The sequence below is a fragment of the Nothobranchius furzeri genome, chromosome 2 (assembly GCF_043380555.1).
Source record: "Nothobranchius furzeri strain GRZ-AD chromosome 2, NfurGRZ-RIMD1, whole genome shotgun sequence".
In the NCBI taxonomy this organism is placed as follows: Eukaryota; Metazoa; Chordata; class Actinopteri; order Cyprinodontiformes; family Nothobranchiidae; genus Nothobranchius; species Nothobranchius furzeri.
Window position 1 is genome coordinate 60,362,591 of NC_091742.1, and position 17,434 is coordinate 60,380,024.

General features: G+C 41.0%; 1 protein-coding gene across 2 annotated transcripts in view; it reads left to right on the top strand.

Moving 5' to 3' along the window:
• Window positions 1-17,434, top strand: part of LOC107377249 (glycerol kinase) — a 40,327-nt gene that overhangs the window by 19,388 nt on the left and 3,505 nt on the right. Inside the window, exons 8-19 of one of the 2 annotated variants that reach the window (XM_015946753.3) lie at window positions 4,661-4,727; window positions 4,965-4,982; window positions 7,411-7,446; window positions 7,532-7,599; window positions 7,683-7,725; window positions 7,804-7,884; window positions 7,983-8,061; window positions 11,129-11,225; window positions 11,300-11,384; window positions 11,474-11,594; window positions 15,688-15,831; window positions 15,917-16,003. In XM_015946753.3, the coding sequence (XP_015802239.3) occupies window positions 4,661-4,727; window positions 4,965-4,982; window positions 7,411-7,446; window positions 7,532-7,599; window positions 7,683-7,725; window positions 7,804-7,884; window positions 7,983-8,061; window positions 11,129-11,225; window positions 11,300-11,384; window positions 11,474-11,594; window positions 15,688-15,831; window positions 15,917-16,003 (926 nt within the window). The remainder of the gene's footprint in view (window positions 1-4,660; window positions 4,728-4,964; window positions 4,983-7,410; window positions 7,447-7,531; window positions 7,600-7,682; window positions 7,726-7,803; window positions 7,885-7,982; window positions 8,062-11,128; window positions 11,226-11,299; window positions 11,385-11,473; window positions 11,595-15,687; window positions 15,832-15,916; window positions 16,004-17,434) is intronic. The other variant, XM_070547050.1, reaches the window with a different exon arrangement.

The window sequence follows — 17,434 nt, forward strand, 5'->3', positions numbered from 1 at the left end:
TTCAACGTTTTCAGATAAGACCTGTTAAAAAATGTAATTTATTTCATCTGCCCAAACAGATGACTTTTTCAGGAAGCACACAGATAAGAAATGTGTTAATATTACAGATATGTTTAAAGGTAGCAACGTCATCGCTCGTAGTAGCGTCAATGTGCTGCATGTTCCTGCGGCAGGGAAGCGCTGAGCGGAGCTGAAATCCATGCAGATAGAGTGGTTATTGCTACATTTATGCTGGATTTCTGATGTGGGGGAAGGGCCAACTTCACTCAGCTGCTGAGGCTGGTCTGCTGAGCAGAATACAGCTGCAGCTGGGGACACAGACACAGGGCAGCCGCGCTGTTACTTGTAACCCCAAAATTCCACTACCTCTGCTCCACTCCGGCACGAACTCCGCAGCGAAATCGGTCCCGTTGTAGTCAATCAGAGCTGTTCCACTACTGCGGCCGTGCCGTTCCATTTGGATCTAACTTCCGCGTTTAGTGCTCGGACTGTATCGCAAGATCTCGAAAACCTGTTTGCGCACCTCAGGTCTCCGCACCGGAGCGGAGCCGTTGTAGAGCAGGTACCAGTAAAAAATTGAGTTCGGAAGCGAGCGGCTGCGGGGGCGGAGCGGAGGTAGTGGAATTTTGGGGTAACTTTTGTGAGACCAAGGGCGCCCCCAAGGGGTGGCCATGGCCACCCCTAGAAAATTGCGTCCAACATGTTTTTACGCTTTCTCCGAGACATGTCACGGGTTTTCTTCTTCCAGCGCTCACAGGGAGCAGACGCTTCTGCCTTTTCCTCCCTTATCTGTTTTTTCCCAAGGCTCTTTTTGTCCCGTCTGCCTACAGAGCGCTTCTCTGCATTTCCTCTGCAATCACCTTTTTTCAGCATTTTTCAACATGGACTTAATTAATTGGTCATTCAACGCGATTGATAAGATTCCCCTCCCCCTACCTACCGGGTCTCATGTTGTGAACTGTGACGTTTGTTGCTTACATGTCGGGTGTTTTTTTTTTTTTTGCATTGGAGTGCTACACCCTGCTGGTGTAACCCTGTTAATGCCTTTTTTCTCCCTCCCTGAACTTCCCTCATGTATTCCCTTACTCATCTACAAAGGAGCGCCGTCATGGCTTCTCCCATGGTCTGCCAGTATCTGTCTTGTCTATATGTGTGTGTGTGTGTAACCTTGGTCAGGTTGTACTATGGAGTCAAGTTCCTACACTCTGAAAAGAGCGCTGGCAATAAAATTCATTCTGATTCTGATTCTAAGTTGTTACGCCAATAGTGCAGCGTAGCCTGCTGGAGGTTTTAAGGGTTCAGATGAAACCCCCGACCTCTCAGGCTGCTCACACATCGATCTTAAGTTGTCGCTGTTGCGCTCACGCCGTAATACAGTATTAGATGCGGTTAAAGTCAGACATGAAAAAAAAATTTTTTTACATGAATAAGTGATGCTTAGCCTGGTGGGGGGAGGGAAACCTGGCCTAATAATCACTGGAGGAAACCCTGTCAAGATCGTCAACACTCATTTATCTTAATGCTATTGAAACATGTAAACCAAAAAGCATTACCGTAAATCCTCTAATACAGGCCGGTATTCAATTAAAGGCCGGGTCTCCAATTTTGGTCGGAGTCGGCGGAGGTGAATAATGGCCGGTCTCTTATTGTGGTCGCGTGGAATGTGGTAACAAGCAAGTACGGGGGGCGGTTGTGTCATCGTCTCACTTTTGATTTGCGAGTGATAGACCGGGTAACTTTAACCGTGCGGAGACGAAAATTTGATCTCAAGTTCATAGAGAACGTGCGCTGCAGAACACTGGGGGGCAATAGGGGTTGTATGAACTAGTCGACTTCACTATAGTGACTTTTTATGCCTGTCGTCGACTAGTCGCTGTCACGTGATAATGACCGGCAAGATGCAGCCCTCGGAAAAGACAGCAGCCTGCTGTCAGCAGGTGACAAGCTCCTGCGCTCGGGGGGGCAACGCGCTGTGCCAGAGCGTCGGTACTGACACACGATCGTTCATGTCTGTTCATTTCCTTTGATGTTTTCTGTCTTTTATTTGCGCCTGATGTGTTTCGCTGCTGTGGAGCGGGGCACATCACCTTGTCCTCCGACGCACTGATCACTGATGCGGCCGGCAAGCAGCGAGCACTCCGCTGTTTTTGCAGTCGGTAATCTGCCTCCTGAGCACGGCCACAGTAACAATCAGGTGTTGCCAAATTATTTAACACGCGATCGTTCATGTCGGTTCATTTCTTTTGATGTTTTCTGTCTTTTATTTGCGCCTGATGCGTTTCGCTGTGGAGCGGGGCGCACCGATCACTGATGCGGCCGGCAAGCAGCGAGCACTCCGCTGTTTTTGCGGTCGGTAGATCTTTTAGAACTGCAGTTCAAAGGTAACTCATAAGGTGAATATATATGAACCCAGGTAGCAGTTTTTCTTTAGGATTGAGAGGAGATGCAGGAAGATAATAAACAGACAGGACAGAAAAATAGTCAAATAAAAACAAGTTAGTTTTTGTACCTGCTGGTTGCAACAAACAGACAACATTGAAGGTAATCAGAAGTGAGGAACATAAAATATAATAATTATTTTAATGTTTAGAGCAGCAGGAACTCCGAGAGGCTATAGGCACATCAGTGAGTTTGTGGCCGCTGCGCAGGGGGAGGGGGGAGAGGGCTGAAGCAGAAACTACCGTTGTTAAAAGAAATGTGTTTAACTTTGAAAATGTGGGCGCAATTTTAATTGTCAAAAACTCCAGCGAACCATTAGTTCATTTTGTTCAAATAGAAATAGAGGCCTGCCTCTAATACTGGCCCTCCTTCCAATAAAGGCCTGGAGCTTGATGAGCTTGAGTCAAATACAGGCCCGGGCCTGTATTAGAGGATTTACGGTATATCCACTGCTACCTTTCTAATTTTAAACTCAGTAACTTATGCTGTAACTTCACCTTGCCCTGCCTGCTCCTTGCTGCCCGCCGGCTGTGATCACAAGCGACAACATAGTAGTTCCCGCTGCTTCTTCGGGAAACGGCGCCAAAAAAAAAAACTTGGGATCTTGTAGGCATGGCGGTGGGATTTCAGCCGTGGCGGGCCGCCACGGCTACGCCTATGTAAGGGAAACCCTGGATCAAAACGTCGTTATTGTTTTCTTCCACCCAATATGTCTCACTGCTGTAGCTCGTAGTTTCCTCACAAATACTCAGAGGGTAGAGAATTCACATTCAGGCTTCTATAGACCTCAGTTGAATGTAAGCCTAAAATATACTCTGAAACTAGAACTGAAGTCATTGCAACTTGTATTATGTACTACATAAAATACCCTAGAAACATAAAAATTAGCACTCTCAATTTACATTCAGGGAGTGAGAGGTGCAGGTGATGAATATTTATTAAAGCTGCTTTCCGGTGTTTTCTCCTTTCAGAAATTGTGTATGATTTGTCAGAAATCCGTAAAAGTGATTATCTTATCATGTACTGTGATATAATATAAGCAATACGTCTTTTTTTTTTTTGCTAAACACGCCTCCTGCCCTGCAGAGCTCCATGCAGTAGGAAACTGAGCGTCAACCAGAACTAACCAATAGCGTTAGACTACCGCTTACTTGCGTCACATTTAAGGAATACCTCGGCTGATGCAGAGTTGATGAACTTTTCACAAACAAGAAAGTCTCTAAAATATAAATATATGAAAACACAGCATGACATGAGTATAATACTTGTAAAACGTGTTTTAGCTGTTTGTCAGCTAAAGAAGCACATTTATAAACAGAAACGTGAAGTCGCCATCTTAAAAAAAACAGAGGAAAAGTGGTTTTGTGTGATACGCATCTCAGCCACTAGATGGTGCCATTGGATAAGAGAAATACTCCGGAAAGAAGCTTTAAGTGCTAAGAAAAAATGTACAGCATTTTTTTTTATAAACAAAATGTAGACTTGAGTTTATGCTCTTAAAAATGTGACTTGGGAAAAGTCTGGAATTTGTATGGAGCTGTGAAATTTCATGTTCCCTGGCAAAACAACATACATTATTTTCATTCTTAAACATAAAATCACTTTTTTTTTCAACTTTTAAATCTTTTATCGTGTTTTGAAAAAATAAATACTAAAGTTTCAGTAATGCAGATGCAAAAATTTGCAGACATTTGTAAGAATAAGGGATTTAAAAATCTAAATATTGTAGGAACATGGCTGAAGCTGACCAATCAGAGGACAGCAATCAATCAATTTGATTTTATTTATAAAGCGCTTTTCAAGCAAAGTGCTTTACAAAAAGACCCCAAATTTCCATAACAGTTTAAAAACATTAACTTACATATGCAGACACACACACACACACACACACACACACACACACACACACACACATCAGTAAAAATTTAAATTCGACTGAGTCCAGATGAGCCTAGTAAGGTAAGGCAAGGAAACACCATCAGAGGAGCCATCTGCCCCGGCAGCATCAGGGTTTCTACACTAAGTCAGGGCGCTCACACCTTAAACACTACCTATAGAGCGCCCAGGAAGCAACAGTCGACCACCACCCCCGGGGCAGAGGGCCCCTTACAGAGAAGCTTTGAGGGTGGGGCTTTAAAGAAACAGTAGCATCTGTTTGTTTTAATTCAGAACTTTAATCAAAATATCCAATTATTTATTTATTTATTTATTTATTTTTTAGATATTTTGGTATTCCTATGGAAATTTTGCCCAGAGTGAGGAGTTCATCAGAAATATATGGTCTCATGGTAAGTACTTTTTTCATAATTGTCACTTAAATGTTTAAATCATCCCAACATATTTTATATTTTTTTAAACAAGATCAAAGTCTAATGAAACAGCCACTAATAAAGATAACAGACGTGTTTTGGTGTGTAAAATAATACAGGTATTTTTGGTTGGTGTGTTTTTGAAGTGCATGAAGGTTGACTGAGAATTCTTTTAGGCATTTTTGTGTGCCATTGTCTCTCTTTTCTCACTGGTAGAAAATTTGTTCTAGCCTGGTAAGTGACATTCGCAATCACTGTTTTACTCATCACGTAAAGTAACCCGTTCTGCTTCTTCTTCACCAAAATGAGTAAACCATCCCTCAGTGCATTTCCAAACTTCAAACCAAGTTAGAAAAGTCACACTTGCAGGATAGATCTTGCTTGTCCAACTTTTTATTCATGTTGTGGGCTAACACTTTCCTCAGATGTTTAATATCTCAAATGAAAAAATGGTATTTAAGGCCTGAAAATTTAAAGTCAAATTAATGCACCAATTATAGTTCTCTTGGCTGATTCTGAGTTGTGATTTTTGTAAAATTCTAATCTGTTCAAGTCTGGTTATAAACAATATTTTAGTTTAATGTTATATATGTATTTATTTATTTGTTCATTTTAACATTTATAGTTTTTTATTTATTTTATAGAGCAACCATATTCTCTGCTTCTGGAAACACAAAAATATTATCCTCTGAGGTTTTTATGTGAACCAAATAACAGCAGAAAAACCCTCATAGATTTTCCTTATTTCCTGTTAAAAATAATCATAGGTTTAGGGTTAGATGTAGCGACTGGAGTCTTATAAGCTAAATCCAGTTTGTCTTTTTTTTAAAGCTTTGATATAATTTTTTCCAGTTTGGTGACAGCAAAAAAAAAATATTATTTTTTAAATTCTGTTTGAATTATTCAACTTTTTTTTAAGCAAAGAAATTCATTGGTATTTTTCTCCATTGCTGGAAGTTTAAAACTGATATCCTCTGGCAAAAAAAAAATTAAAGCAAAAACATTTTTGACAATTTATCTTATTTGTTAACCTTATTATAATTGCTTAATCTTTTTATCTTTTATAAAATCATCGAAATAGGGAGCCTAAGTTTCCTCGCTTTCCGGTCGGCTCATTGGTCCCCGGAAGAATGAGGAAAGAAAAACGGGGCTAAAATTTCTAATCCGCTTTGCCTTATACGCTGGATCGCACATATGTTGTACTTTAATTTTAATGAAAAGTAATGATGTGTGTTTGGACCACACCAGTCACACAGATTTATCACAGACCTCTGTGTGTCGCATTAATCACTACACCACCACAGAATCTCCTCCCCTAGCGTAGCTGCTACTTACCACATGGCCAGATTTACGGTGGTTCTTTCCTCCTGAGGGAAGGATTTGAAGTTTGCTGAACTTACAGCCATTTTTCTTCTGCGTTTTTCTTTTCTTTTTCTTTTGTTTCTGGTTCAATGACGTCAATTTCGTGAAGCGCATTTGTAGTCCTGGACATATTGTCACACAGAACCTAAATTTTCCCCCCATTCAAAAATAAGCGTTTACTTGGCATCAAATTGTGTCTTTAAAATTTGGGACATCATATGTGAAATCCATGGCACATAACAAATTGAATGAGAAAACGGCGTTTTTAGCCTCATTGACTTGCATGAATTCTTCTGAGACCCATGATCCGGAAGATGGGCGTGACTTTGGCTCCCTATAGGAACCAATAGTAACATCTTCATTACAGGTTTTTGTAATGCTTCAAAAAATTCTAAATGATCTATGATGCAAAGTTTGAGTGAGAATCAATAAAAAAATATATATTTGTAATTTTTAGATCTACAAGTTGGACATTTCTTATTGTAATTCTTTTTTAATTTCAGTTTATTTTTAAAAAAGAAAGATAATTTTAAAAAGCCTTATTTCTTAATTTTAAACAAATTTATAGTCACGCAGCTCTTTTTAAACACACAAAAACATGAAAGTATACAGTTAACGGCAGAAAAAAACCTGTTTTGTGCTCCTTTCTGACTTCAGTTTAATATTTTCAATCAAAGCATGCTTATGGAAATATGCCGAAAAATTGGTGCATTGTTTGAATTAAAGTTTAGTTTCCACTGCATTGATTTTTATTATTGGAATGTTTCTAAAAAAAATAATAATAATAAATTATTGCCAAGATCTCAACACAAAGCTGGATTTGTAGTGTGTTTTGTGAGGGAAAGGTAATGATTGTATTTGGAAATGTACTGGATGGTGTGGGCTGTCCCTCTGCTTGTGTGGTGGCATGCTGCTCTGCTGGTTGTCATCGACCCTCAGCCTCCCAGCCAGCACCACCCCTGAACCTCTTCACTCTTTTGGCACAGCTTTTTTGTGCTCATCACTACACATTATCACATCTAACCGAAGTTGCACATAGGAGTGAAGACATTAATATATCATCTGTTCCCCTCATCAGTGCTGTTTGTGTAAAAACATGCTGGTAGAAAACAAGATTGTTTCGTTATTTGGCGCCATGCAGTCAAATAATAAGTGATCGTGATTGGTTGTAGCGAGTGAGAATGTTTTTGCAACAAATACGTAGCATGAAGCCATCCAGTAGATAAGTAATTGTGAATGCTCTATTTTAAAAGAAACTGAAAGAAGAAAAGCAGCTCAGTTTGGGTTTTCCTTTTTGCAGAAATCTGGAGCTTTATCTGGTATTCCCATCTCAGGAGTAAGTCTTGTTTCTGTTTTCCTTTCATATAATCCCTTATGTAGAACTGGATGTAATCTCAAATTGTTATTTTGAATGGAATCAGTGCTTGGGCGACCAGTCTGCTGCTCTCGTTGGGCAGATGTGTTTCAAAGACGGCCAAGCTAAAAACACGTAGGAGACTTAAAAAAAATTAAAAATCAGCTTTTTGCACTTTTTTGTGATGTTAGGAATCAAGCGTTTGCTTTACATTTCAGGTACGGGACTGGATGCTTTCTTTTGCGAAACACTGGATCCAAGGTGTCGTATATGAAACCAGGATGCAACAGTGACCATGGCTTTGGCCTACTGTGACGTTATTGTTGTCGTTTTTTGCAGCCTGTTATGTCTGATCACGGTCTGCTGACTACAGTCGCCTACAAACTTGGTCGAGATAAGCCTGCTTGTTACGCACTTGAGGTATAATCTCTTAGATTAGCATCACTTGAGTGAATTTTGGGCTCAGTCACATGGAAACATGTCAGTCAACATCTGCTTGAACCCTCTGCTCTTCACAGGGCTCTGTGGCCATTGCTGGAGCTGTGGTTCGCTGGCTGCAGGACAATCTCGGGATCATCGGATCATCTGAAGAGCTTGGTACATCCTGCCATTAGGCAACATTTGAAAACTAGTTGGTTTGGCCTCTTGAAGCAACGTTTCAGCCATTTCTAAGTATGTTTCTGTGTTTAGTCAAATTTGACAGGCTTCCTGAACAGCCTCAGTTTGGAGAAGTAAAGTTCACCTTAAACGATTACACACGTCAACATCATCAACATCTGAATGTAGCACTTCCTGTGCAGCCATGACTCGAGTGTAGACTTTGTTCTGGAGTTCGAAATTCATTTTTCGATTCGACTTTGTCTTTAATCTGGAAATGTAATTTAGAGTATTTTCTAAACATTTATTCTTCTAAAACTACAGTTACATTTTTCTATCGATATTTTGACATTAATCTTAAAACTGGGGACAAAAAAATAAACATCGCTTCTAAGTGGCCTTAATAGGGAACCATGTCCTCCCTTTCCAGACAGCAATGGTCCCCCGTAGAACGATAAAATGAACGAGGCTAAAAACACTATTTTCTAATCCGCTTTGCCTTACGCCATGAATCACACATATGTGGTACTGCAATATAAATGAAAAATAATGACGTGTTTTATGAGTCACGTACTTTGAAAGTTAACAGCTTGTAAAAGTTTGTAATCAGCACGACTACAAATCAGACATCGGCACGTCTCATATATGACGTCACCACAGAATCTCCTCTCCTCTAGCGTAGCTGCTACTTACCACCTGGCCAGATTTATGGTGGTTCTTTCCTCCTGAGGAAAGGATTTGAAATTTTCTGAACTTACAGCTATTTTTCCTGATTTTCTCCGTGTCTGTTTCGTTGACGTCACTTTGGTGATGCACATTTGTAGTCCTGAACTTATTTTCACACAAAACCTAAGATAGCGTTTCCCCCCGTTCAAAAATAAGTGCGTTCTTGGTATCAAAATGAGTCTTTAAAATTCACGTACACCTATGTGAAATCCATGGCACATAACAAGCGGAATTAGAAAATAGCGTTTTTAGCTCCATTGACTTGCATTCATTTTTTTCGTTCTTCCGGGGACCCATGGTGCGGAAGTGACTTAAGACTCCCTATACACCATCATCGTAATACACCTACAGTGTTTCCTCTCTAGGAGTTCTGAAGAATTTCTGAAAGAGGAAACGTGACAGGCTCCTTCCTTTTAGCCGTCAGTCAATTCAGTTCGTTTATTCATATAGCGCCAAATCACAACAAGCATCGTCTCAAGGCACTTGACATAATAAACATTCCAATACAGGTCAGTTCATAAAGCCAATCAGAAAAAAGTTTCCTATATAAGGAACCCAGCAAATTGCATCGAGTCGGTGACTTTACAGCAATCCTCATACACCATACAAGACAAAAGCCGTCCACAATAAGATTTCAAATGTTTTATTCTGTCGAAGCACACCATAATTTAGTCAACAGGGAGCGTAAGTCTACTCCACTTCCGTTCCGATCGGCTCATGGGTCCCCTGATGCAAGTGTTTCTGATTCACTTTGCCTTACTCCCTGAATCACACATATGTGGTACTTCAATTAAAGTGATACATAAAGATGTGTGTTTTGACCATGTTTGTTACATAATTTTAGATTTATTAGCTTGTGTAAATTTGTAAATAAAAAGATGTTGCATACATTATGTCATTTGACAATGTCTTGTCCCCCAGCATACCTGCTGTTTACCACATGGACAGATATATAATGGTTTACTCCACGTTTAATGCTCCTACTTTCATCCTGGGAGAAGGATTTGAAGTAGGGCTGAACGATTAATTGCATATGCAATAAAATTGCGATGTGACAAAAGGAGATTTTATAATCGCAAAGGCTGCGATTTGACTGGCAGCGAGTGGTTAGCACAACGCTAATATACACTGGAAAACCCATAGGGATGCTAATGCTAATATCGCCGAATAGATTCTTACAAATTACGAATTAGGAACGTGCCAAATTAATACATTTGGAGTCTAATAAAAAGTAAAAACTGCCATCAATCAAATAAGTACAGACAGATATCTTAGTAAAGCTAGAAAACTGTACTTCAACTCCACTGAGTTTTGGCTAGCAGCTGTGAACGTAACTGAACTACGGAAGCTCTGCATGGACAACATGTTAAAAACTCTAAACACAAAAGACTTCAATAAATGGGACACACTTCTTTCCTGCAAATAAATTTTCACAGTTGATGCTAATACCTATTCTCCTTCAAAGGATGTGCTCCTAGCTGCAAAGCATTGCACCTTCAAATACAAGATGTTGTCTTTACTTGTGAGTATTTATGTATAAGTAGACAAATAAACTTGTTGACATATGTAGATACATAAACTTGTTTATATTCCGTACAAGTTACATAGATCTCTTTTTTTTTTGCTTCCGTTAGTTGAAAAATGAGAAAAGCCCCTTGAAAAAATAATTGTGAATTAAATCGCAATTGCAATATTGAAGAAAAAAATCGCAAAAAGATTATTTTTCAAAATCGTTCAGCCCTAATTTGAAGCTTGCTAAACTCATCTATATTTTTTCTCTCCTCTCGTTTGATGACGTCAGTTTTTGTGAGACAAGCAGCTGTAGTTCTCTCTTTTCACACTAAAATAACTTTTGTCACTGTAGGAAAATAAGCGCCTTTTTGGCATCAAAATGTTTCTTAAAAATTCTCGGGCATCATATGTGAAATCCATGTCGCATATCAAACAGGATCAGAAAAGAACTTATTGCTCTATAGACTCCCATTCATATTTTTTGACATCAAACAGAGGTCGGGAAGAGTGACGTAAAACGCAGTGCCCAAGAGCAGAAGCACTGTTTTTTTACGGGGATCTGTGAGACTACAAATTGCCGTGCCGTGGGTTCTGGGCTCCTAGGATAGTAGAAACCATCCTGGAAGACACTTTAAATTGGCCTAAAACTCTTCGATAGAGTCATTTGTTATGCCACCACGTACTGGACATTTTGTTTTTGCACCATTCCCTAAAACTAAGGAAAACCTTGATTGTCCTCTGTAGTAAATGGTGAAAAAAGTTATTTCTAACCCGTAAGAATCTGTGATAAAAAAAACTTTGAACCTTTTTGTTCTCCTCCCTTTTACAGAGAAGCTGGCTGCGTCCGTCGGGACATCCTACGGTTGTTACTTTGTTCCTGCTTTTTCGGGCCTTTATGCACCGTACTGGGAGCCCAGCGCCAGAGGGTACAACAGCAGCAGTTTTCTTTGACTTGCGATGAGGAATCGTGTCTTTGATTCTGGATCTCTTTGTGTTGCAGGATCATTTGTGGATTAACTCAGTTCACTAACAAGAGCCATGTGGCCTTCGCTGCTCTGGAAGCTGTCTGTTTCCAAACACGCGAGGTAAAAATAGTTTTTCTTCTTTCATATCAGTCTACTTTGTTGACTTTTTTGTTTTGTTTTTGTTTTTTGTTATTCTAATCTGGTTGCAGATCCTGGACGCCATGAACCAGGACAGTGGTATACCTTTGAATCAGCTGCAGGTGGACGGAGGAATGACGTCTAACAGGTTGCTGATGCAGCTGCAGGCCGACATTCTCTGCATCCCTGTAGGTAAGAGTTAAATGTGAATATTGCGTTACTTATGTGCCAAAGAGATCGGAGTTACTCCAAATGTGACGTTAAACAAACTACCAGAGACTGAACCAGTTCTTCAGCCACAGGTTTGTTATGGTATCTCAGACTCTTAATGTACAGTCAGGTCCATAAATATTGGGACATCGACACAATGCTAACATTTTTGGCTCTATACACCACCACAATGGATATCTAATGAAACGAACAAGATGTGCTTTAACTGCAGACTGTCAGCTTTTATTTGAAGGTATTTACATCCAAATCAGGTGAACGGTGTAGGAATTACAACAGTTTGCATACGTGCCTCCCACTTGTTAAGGGACCAAAATTAATGGGACAATTGGCTTCTCAGCTGTTCCATGGCCAGGTGTGTGTTATTCCCTCATTTTCCCAATTACAATGAGCAGATAAAAGGTCCAGAGTTCATTTCAAGTGTGCTATTTGCATTTGGAATCTGTTGCTGACAACTGTCAAGATGAGATCCCAAGAGAAGAAGAAGAAGAAGAAGAAGAAGAAACATTTATTGTCATTTCTACCACATGTGCAAGACATACAGAGAAACAAAATAGAGTTTCAGGACACACAATTCAGAGATCAGACATACATGGGCAAGACACATGACAAGAATTGGTGACTGTGGTCATTCGCAACGCGAGTCGCACTACCTTAATAGATGAAAAGCAATTACATGAGGATAAGTTGGGGGAGGGGAAAAAAGGCATACCAGAGTTACTTCCGACAGGGCGTAGCTGTACTATGCAAAAAAAAAACACCTCAAACATATAAGCACGAACTTCAACATTCACAACATGAGACTCCGATGGGGGGGGGGGGGGGAGCTGGGATCCTGTTTTATCCAGGGCCAGCAGACGTGTGGCGCTCAGCCAGCTGTGTCCACAGGAGGGAGAGAGATCTTGGAAGGAGCATAGAGCACATTCCCGCAGGTTGATGGCCTCGCTGTGAAGTCCACAATCTGAAGGCGGGGGGGTAGGACGAGTTTCCACAGCATCTGCAAGAGCTGTCACTATCAGTGAAGCAAGCCATCATTAGGCTGAAAAAACAAAAGAAACCTATCAGAGAGATAGCCACACCATTAGGCGTGGCCAAAACAACAGTTTGGAACATTCTCAAAAAGAAGCAACACACCGGTGAGCTCAGCAACACCAAAAGACCCGGAAGACCACGGAAAACAATTGTGGAGGATGACCGAAGAATCCTTTCCCTGGTGAAGAAAACACCCTTCACAACAGTTGGCCAGATCAAGAACACTCTCCAGGAGGTAGGTGTATCTGTGTCAAAGTCAACAATCAAGAGAAGACTCCACCAGTGTGAATACAGAGGGTTCACCACAAGATGTAAACCACTGGTGAGCCCCAAAAACAGGAAGGCCAGATTAGAGTTTGCCAAACAACATCTAAAAAAGCCTTCACAGTTCTGGCACAACATCCTACGGACAGATGAGACCAAGATCAACTTGTACCAGAGTGATGGGAAGAGAAGAGTATGGAGATGGAAAGGAACTGCTCATGATCCTAAGCATACCACCTCATCAGTGAAGCATGGTGCTGGAAGTGTCATGGCGTGGGCATGTATGGCTGCAGGTGGAACTGGTTCTCTTGTATTTATTGATGATGTGACTGCTAACAAAAGCAGCACGATGAATTCTGAAGTGTTTCGGGCAATATTATCTGCTCATATTCAGCCAAATGCCTCAGAACTCATTGGACGGCGCTTCACAGTGCAGATGGACAATGACCCAAAACAATGACCCAAAGCATACTGCCAAAGCAACCAAAGAGTTTTTGAAGCTAAAGAAGTGGACTGTTTTGCAATAGCCAAGTCAATCACCAGACCTGAATCCGATTGAGCATGCATTTCACTTGCTGAAGACAAAACTGAAGGGAAAATGCCCCAGGAACAAGCAGGAACTGAAGACTGTTGCAGTAGAGGCCTGGCAGAGCATCACCAGGGATGAAACCCAACGTCTGGTGATGTCTGTGTGTTCCAGACTTCAGGCTGTAATTGACTGCAAAGGATTTGCAACCAAGTATTGAAATGTATAAGTTTGATTTATGGTTCTTTTTCTGTCCCATTACTTTTGGTCCCTTAACAAGTGGGAGGCACGTATGCAAACAGTTGTAATTCCTACACCGTTCACCTGATTTGGATGTAAATACCCTCAAATAAAAGCTGACAGTCTGCAGTTAAAGCACAAGTTGTAGTGCAAAATTAATTGTTTAATGAGGTAAATAAAGTGCATATGGCTGCTTAATTATGGGGAATCTTAACCAGGAATTGGGGAAAATGCAGCCATCTTCCATTTTTGCTGGAACTTATCTAAAGAACCAAACACATGGCAGCTAGTACTTGCTGAAGTTCAAGCTATACTTGGATCACTTATAAATGGGTCCTAACCAGTGTTGGGAAAATTACTTTTAAAAAGTAATTAGTTATAGTTACTAATTACTTTGTCAAAAAAGTAACTCAGTTACTTACAGAGTTACGAGATTATAAAAGTAACTAATTACCAAGAAAAATAACTACTTAGTTATTTTTTTCATTAAAGAATGCAGGAAAAATGGGTTCCCCTCTTAAACTTACTTAATTTGCTATAAATTACTACAATAGTGAAATATAAATGACTAATGACTGGAACATAATAAAATGTCCAAATGTTTTTATAAACCTGAATAATTTAAATAAATAAGCACTTAACAGGAGGACCTACTAACAGGAACATTACACTAATCAAGACTATTAAAGGTCACTGTGTGATATTTAACAAGACCCCAATCAGCTAAAATTTAAAATTGCAAATAGAAACACCTGTAAAGTTTCCTGAGCCTTTAAATGGTCTCTCAGTCTAGTTAAATTACAGAAATAAATGTAAATTTGTACAGTATTTTAATTTTTTCTGCTTCACATAATTGTGTGTTTTAGCAGCATTTCTGTTGCTGGTAATCTAGTAACGGTTAAATAAATAAATAAAATCCTTTAAAATGACACTAGAAGAGGCACAAACCTGAGGGAGGACTTACATTTACTAACTTGGGTCAGACCCAAACACAGAAGAGCTGAAGCTGGGTGGTAAACACACACAGGTAGTTCTAATAACACCTGAGCTCCATGCCGTCTGAGACTGATGCATCAGTGTTACAGCGGGACTAAAGACATGATCAGAAACAGGTTACAGCTGGATGATCTAGGAAGGTAGAAGATCAGGACGTCTGAGCGGTGAACAGGTGAGCGGTCCTTCGGGACGTCCCGCTGTCACGCCAAGAAGGGCGTAGACTATTCATCACGTCTTCCTCGTTCTTCACGGGCCGTGATGCGCTTGGATGAATACATCTGCCTCTTTAGCTCCTGGTCAGCTGATGACAGCTTCAACACACCGCGCTGCTTAACACACGCATTTCCTTATCAGTAACAGAAACAACGTTTTGATAAAAGAAGATGGCAATTAATTAGTTTGTTCGTTACTGAAAAAAAAGTGTTTTTAGTAACGCGGTTATTTTAAACGGCGTTATTCCCATCACTGCTCATTGGGTCTACAGCAGGCAGCGACTGAGACAATGAGAACACTGAGGGTCTCCGCCCACCCGGCCAATCATCATTGTGTTTGTAAGTGCGTTACCGACACCTCTCGCTTCCTGGCTGCAGATGAAGTGTGGTGGTCAGAAAGCCTCATACTATTGCTCAACGTTCGACAAGCACATAGTAACGCACAACCTTCCATGCCCAGTAACGGTAATGGCATTGCAACAGTGGGAAAAGTAATTAATTAGATTATTCCGTTACCTAAAAAAGAACGCCGTTAGTAACGCCTTTATTTTAAACGGCGTTATTCCCATCACTGGTCATAACTGAAAATGGAGGCATGCATTTTTTTTTTACTTCCTTGCCAACCAATGTGTTTTGCCTTTCTTCTGCCATCTCTACAAGCATGATTCCAGCCTTCTGAAGGGGAGAATATGTGTTTTCAGAAATCATGTCAAAATGTAATTGTTATTAGAGTTGGAGCACAAAAACTGCATGTTCCTAGAGTTACAGACTCTTGTGTTGTCTCCAGTGAAGCCTTCAATGCCCGAGACCACGGCTCTGGGTGCAGCAATGGCCGCGGGAGCGGCAGAAGGGGTGAGCGTGTGGAGCCTGAACCCCGAGGACCTGAGCGAGGTCACATCGGAGAAGTTCGAGCCTCAGATCAACCCTGAAGGTGCCAAGGCCCCCGCTGGCTCCGCCTCTAGAAAAGGAAATATTTTTTTCTGTGTTCGGATGAGAACTCTTGTTTTGTCATGCAGAGAGTGAGTTTCGGTATGCGAGGTGGAAGAAGGCGGTGGAGAAATCCAAGAACTGGGAGACGACACAGCCGTTAGTGAATGGAAACGGTGAGCTCTTAAATAAGCCACAACATGTCGTCATTTATTTTTGATTTGATAACACAACAGCCTAAAAAGCCATAAAGAATCAAGTTTCCATTACGAGCCACTCTACCCTGCAGGTTCTCCCATAACCTCCTGCTTCTACATATGGCGTTTAAAGCGTGCCACAACCCGTGCACGCGCATTGGGTCCACAGCGCGCGTGTGAACGGGAATCGCGAGCGAAAATATACATGGCGAGAGGTCATTTGTGCACTGAGAGGGAGCAAACTGTGTCTGTGAGCGCACAAGGATGTGCACAAGTGACAAACCTGCGTGCGCGCGTTGTCAACGAGCACACGGCAGAGGAAAACGTGCGCACGCGGCAGTCTCTGTGCGCGCGGCAGCCTCTGCGCGCTCGGTTTCTGACTCCTGCTCACTCGGCTGTAAGGGCTTTTGGCACTCTGGAGGCGTGGCCTGTGGCAGATCTTCTCTGTCCTCTGATTGGTTAGTTTACCCCGCACTTTACCCTCTACCTATCTATATAAAATAGTCTGATATTCAGTAGTTGCTGGCATAGCTCAGCTGGGAGAGCGGGTGACTCTCCCCCCGGAGGATCCAGGTTCGAGTCCGGGCAAGGAAAATGCAGTAGATGTCATGTTAATTTTTCTTAATTCCAGGTATTTTACAGTTGTGACCGTTCAACTGTCATTAAACGTGCGAATGTTTGCTAGAGAGAGAGAGAGAGAGAGAGAGAGAGAGAGAGAGAGAGAGAGAGAGAGAGAGAGAGAGAGAGAGAGAGAGAGAGAGAGAGAGAGAGAGAGAGAGAGAGAGAGAGAGAGAGAGAGAGAGAGAGAGAGAGAGAGAGAGAGAGAGAGAGAGAGAGAGAGAGAGAGAGAGAGAGAGAGAGAGAGAGAGAGAGAGAGAGAGAGAGAGAGAGAGTTCTTGCCTCATTAATGTATTGTTTATTTTTTTTTCAGTATTTAATTGACAAATTATCCTTTCAAATAATTAATTGATGAGTTACATAATTGTCCATTTAGAATTGTTGAATGGACTGAGTCAAGTTTGGTGCACTTTATATATTTCAAAACATGTTTTTTTTTTTAATGATGCATATAAATAATTTAAATGTTAATTTAATGAAATATTTCTATTTTTTCATTACCTCACCCTTGTTTTGACAAAAACGGGACCTTGCTGGATAATATCATGGAGAAACTATTTCTTCACAGTACATGGCTCAGTGAGGATCTGTGTACCAAAGGAGGAGATACTCAGAAATCTGTCTGCAGATTGTTACAACCCAGACTGGAAGTGGTGGGCTGTAATAAGAAAGGAGACCAAACAGAGGAGTGGGGGGTTCAACAACTGATTTATTTAACAAAAGTAAGGATTTACTAAAGCAAGTTAGTGAACAGAAAATGGCCAGTGAGGACTCTCCACCACACAGGAGAGA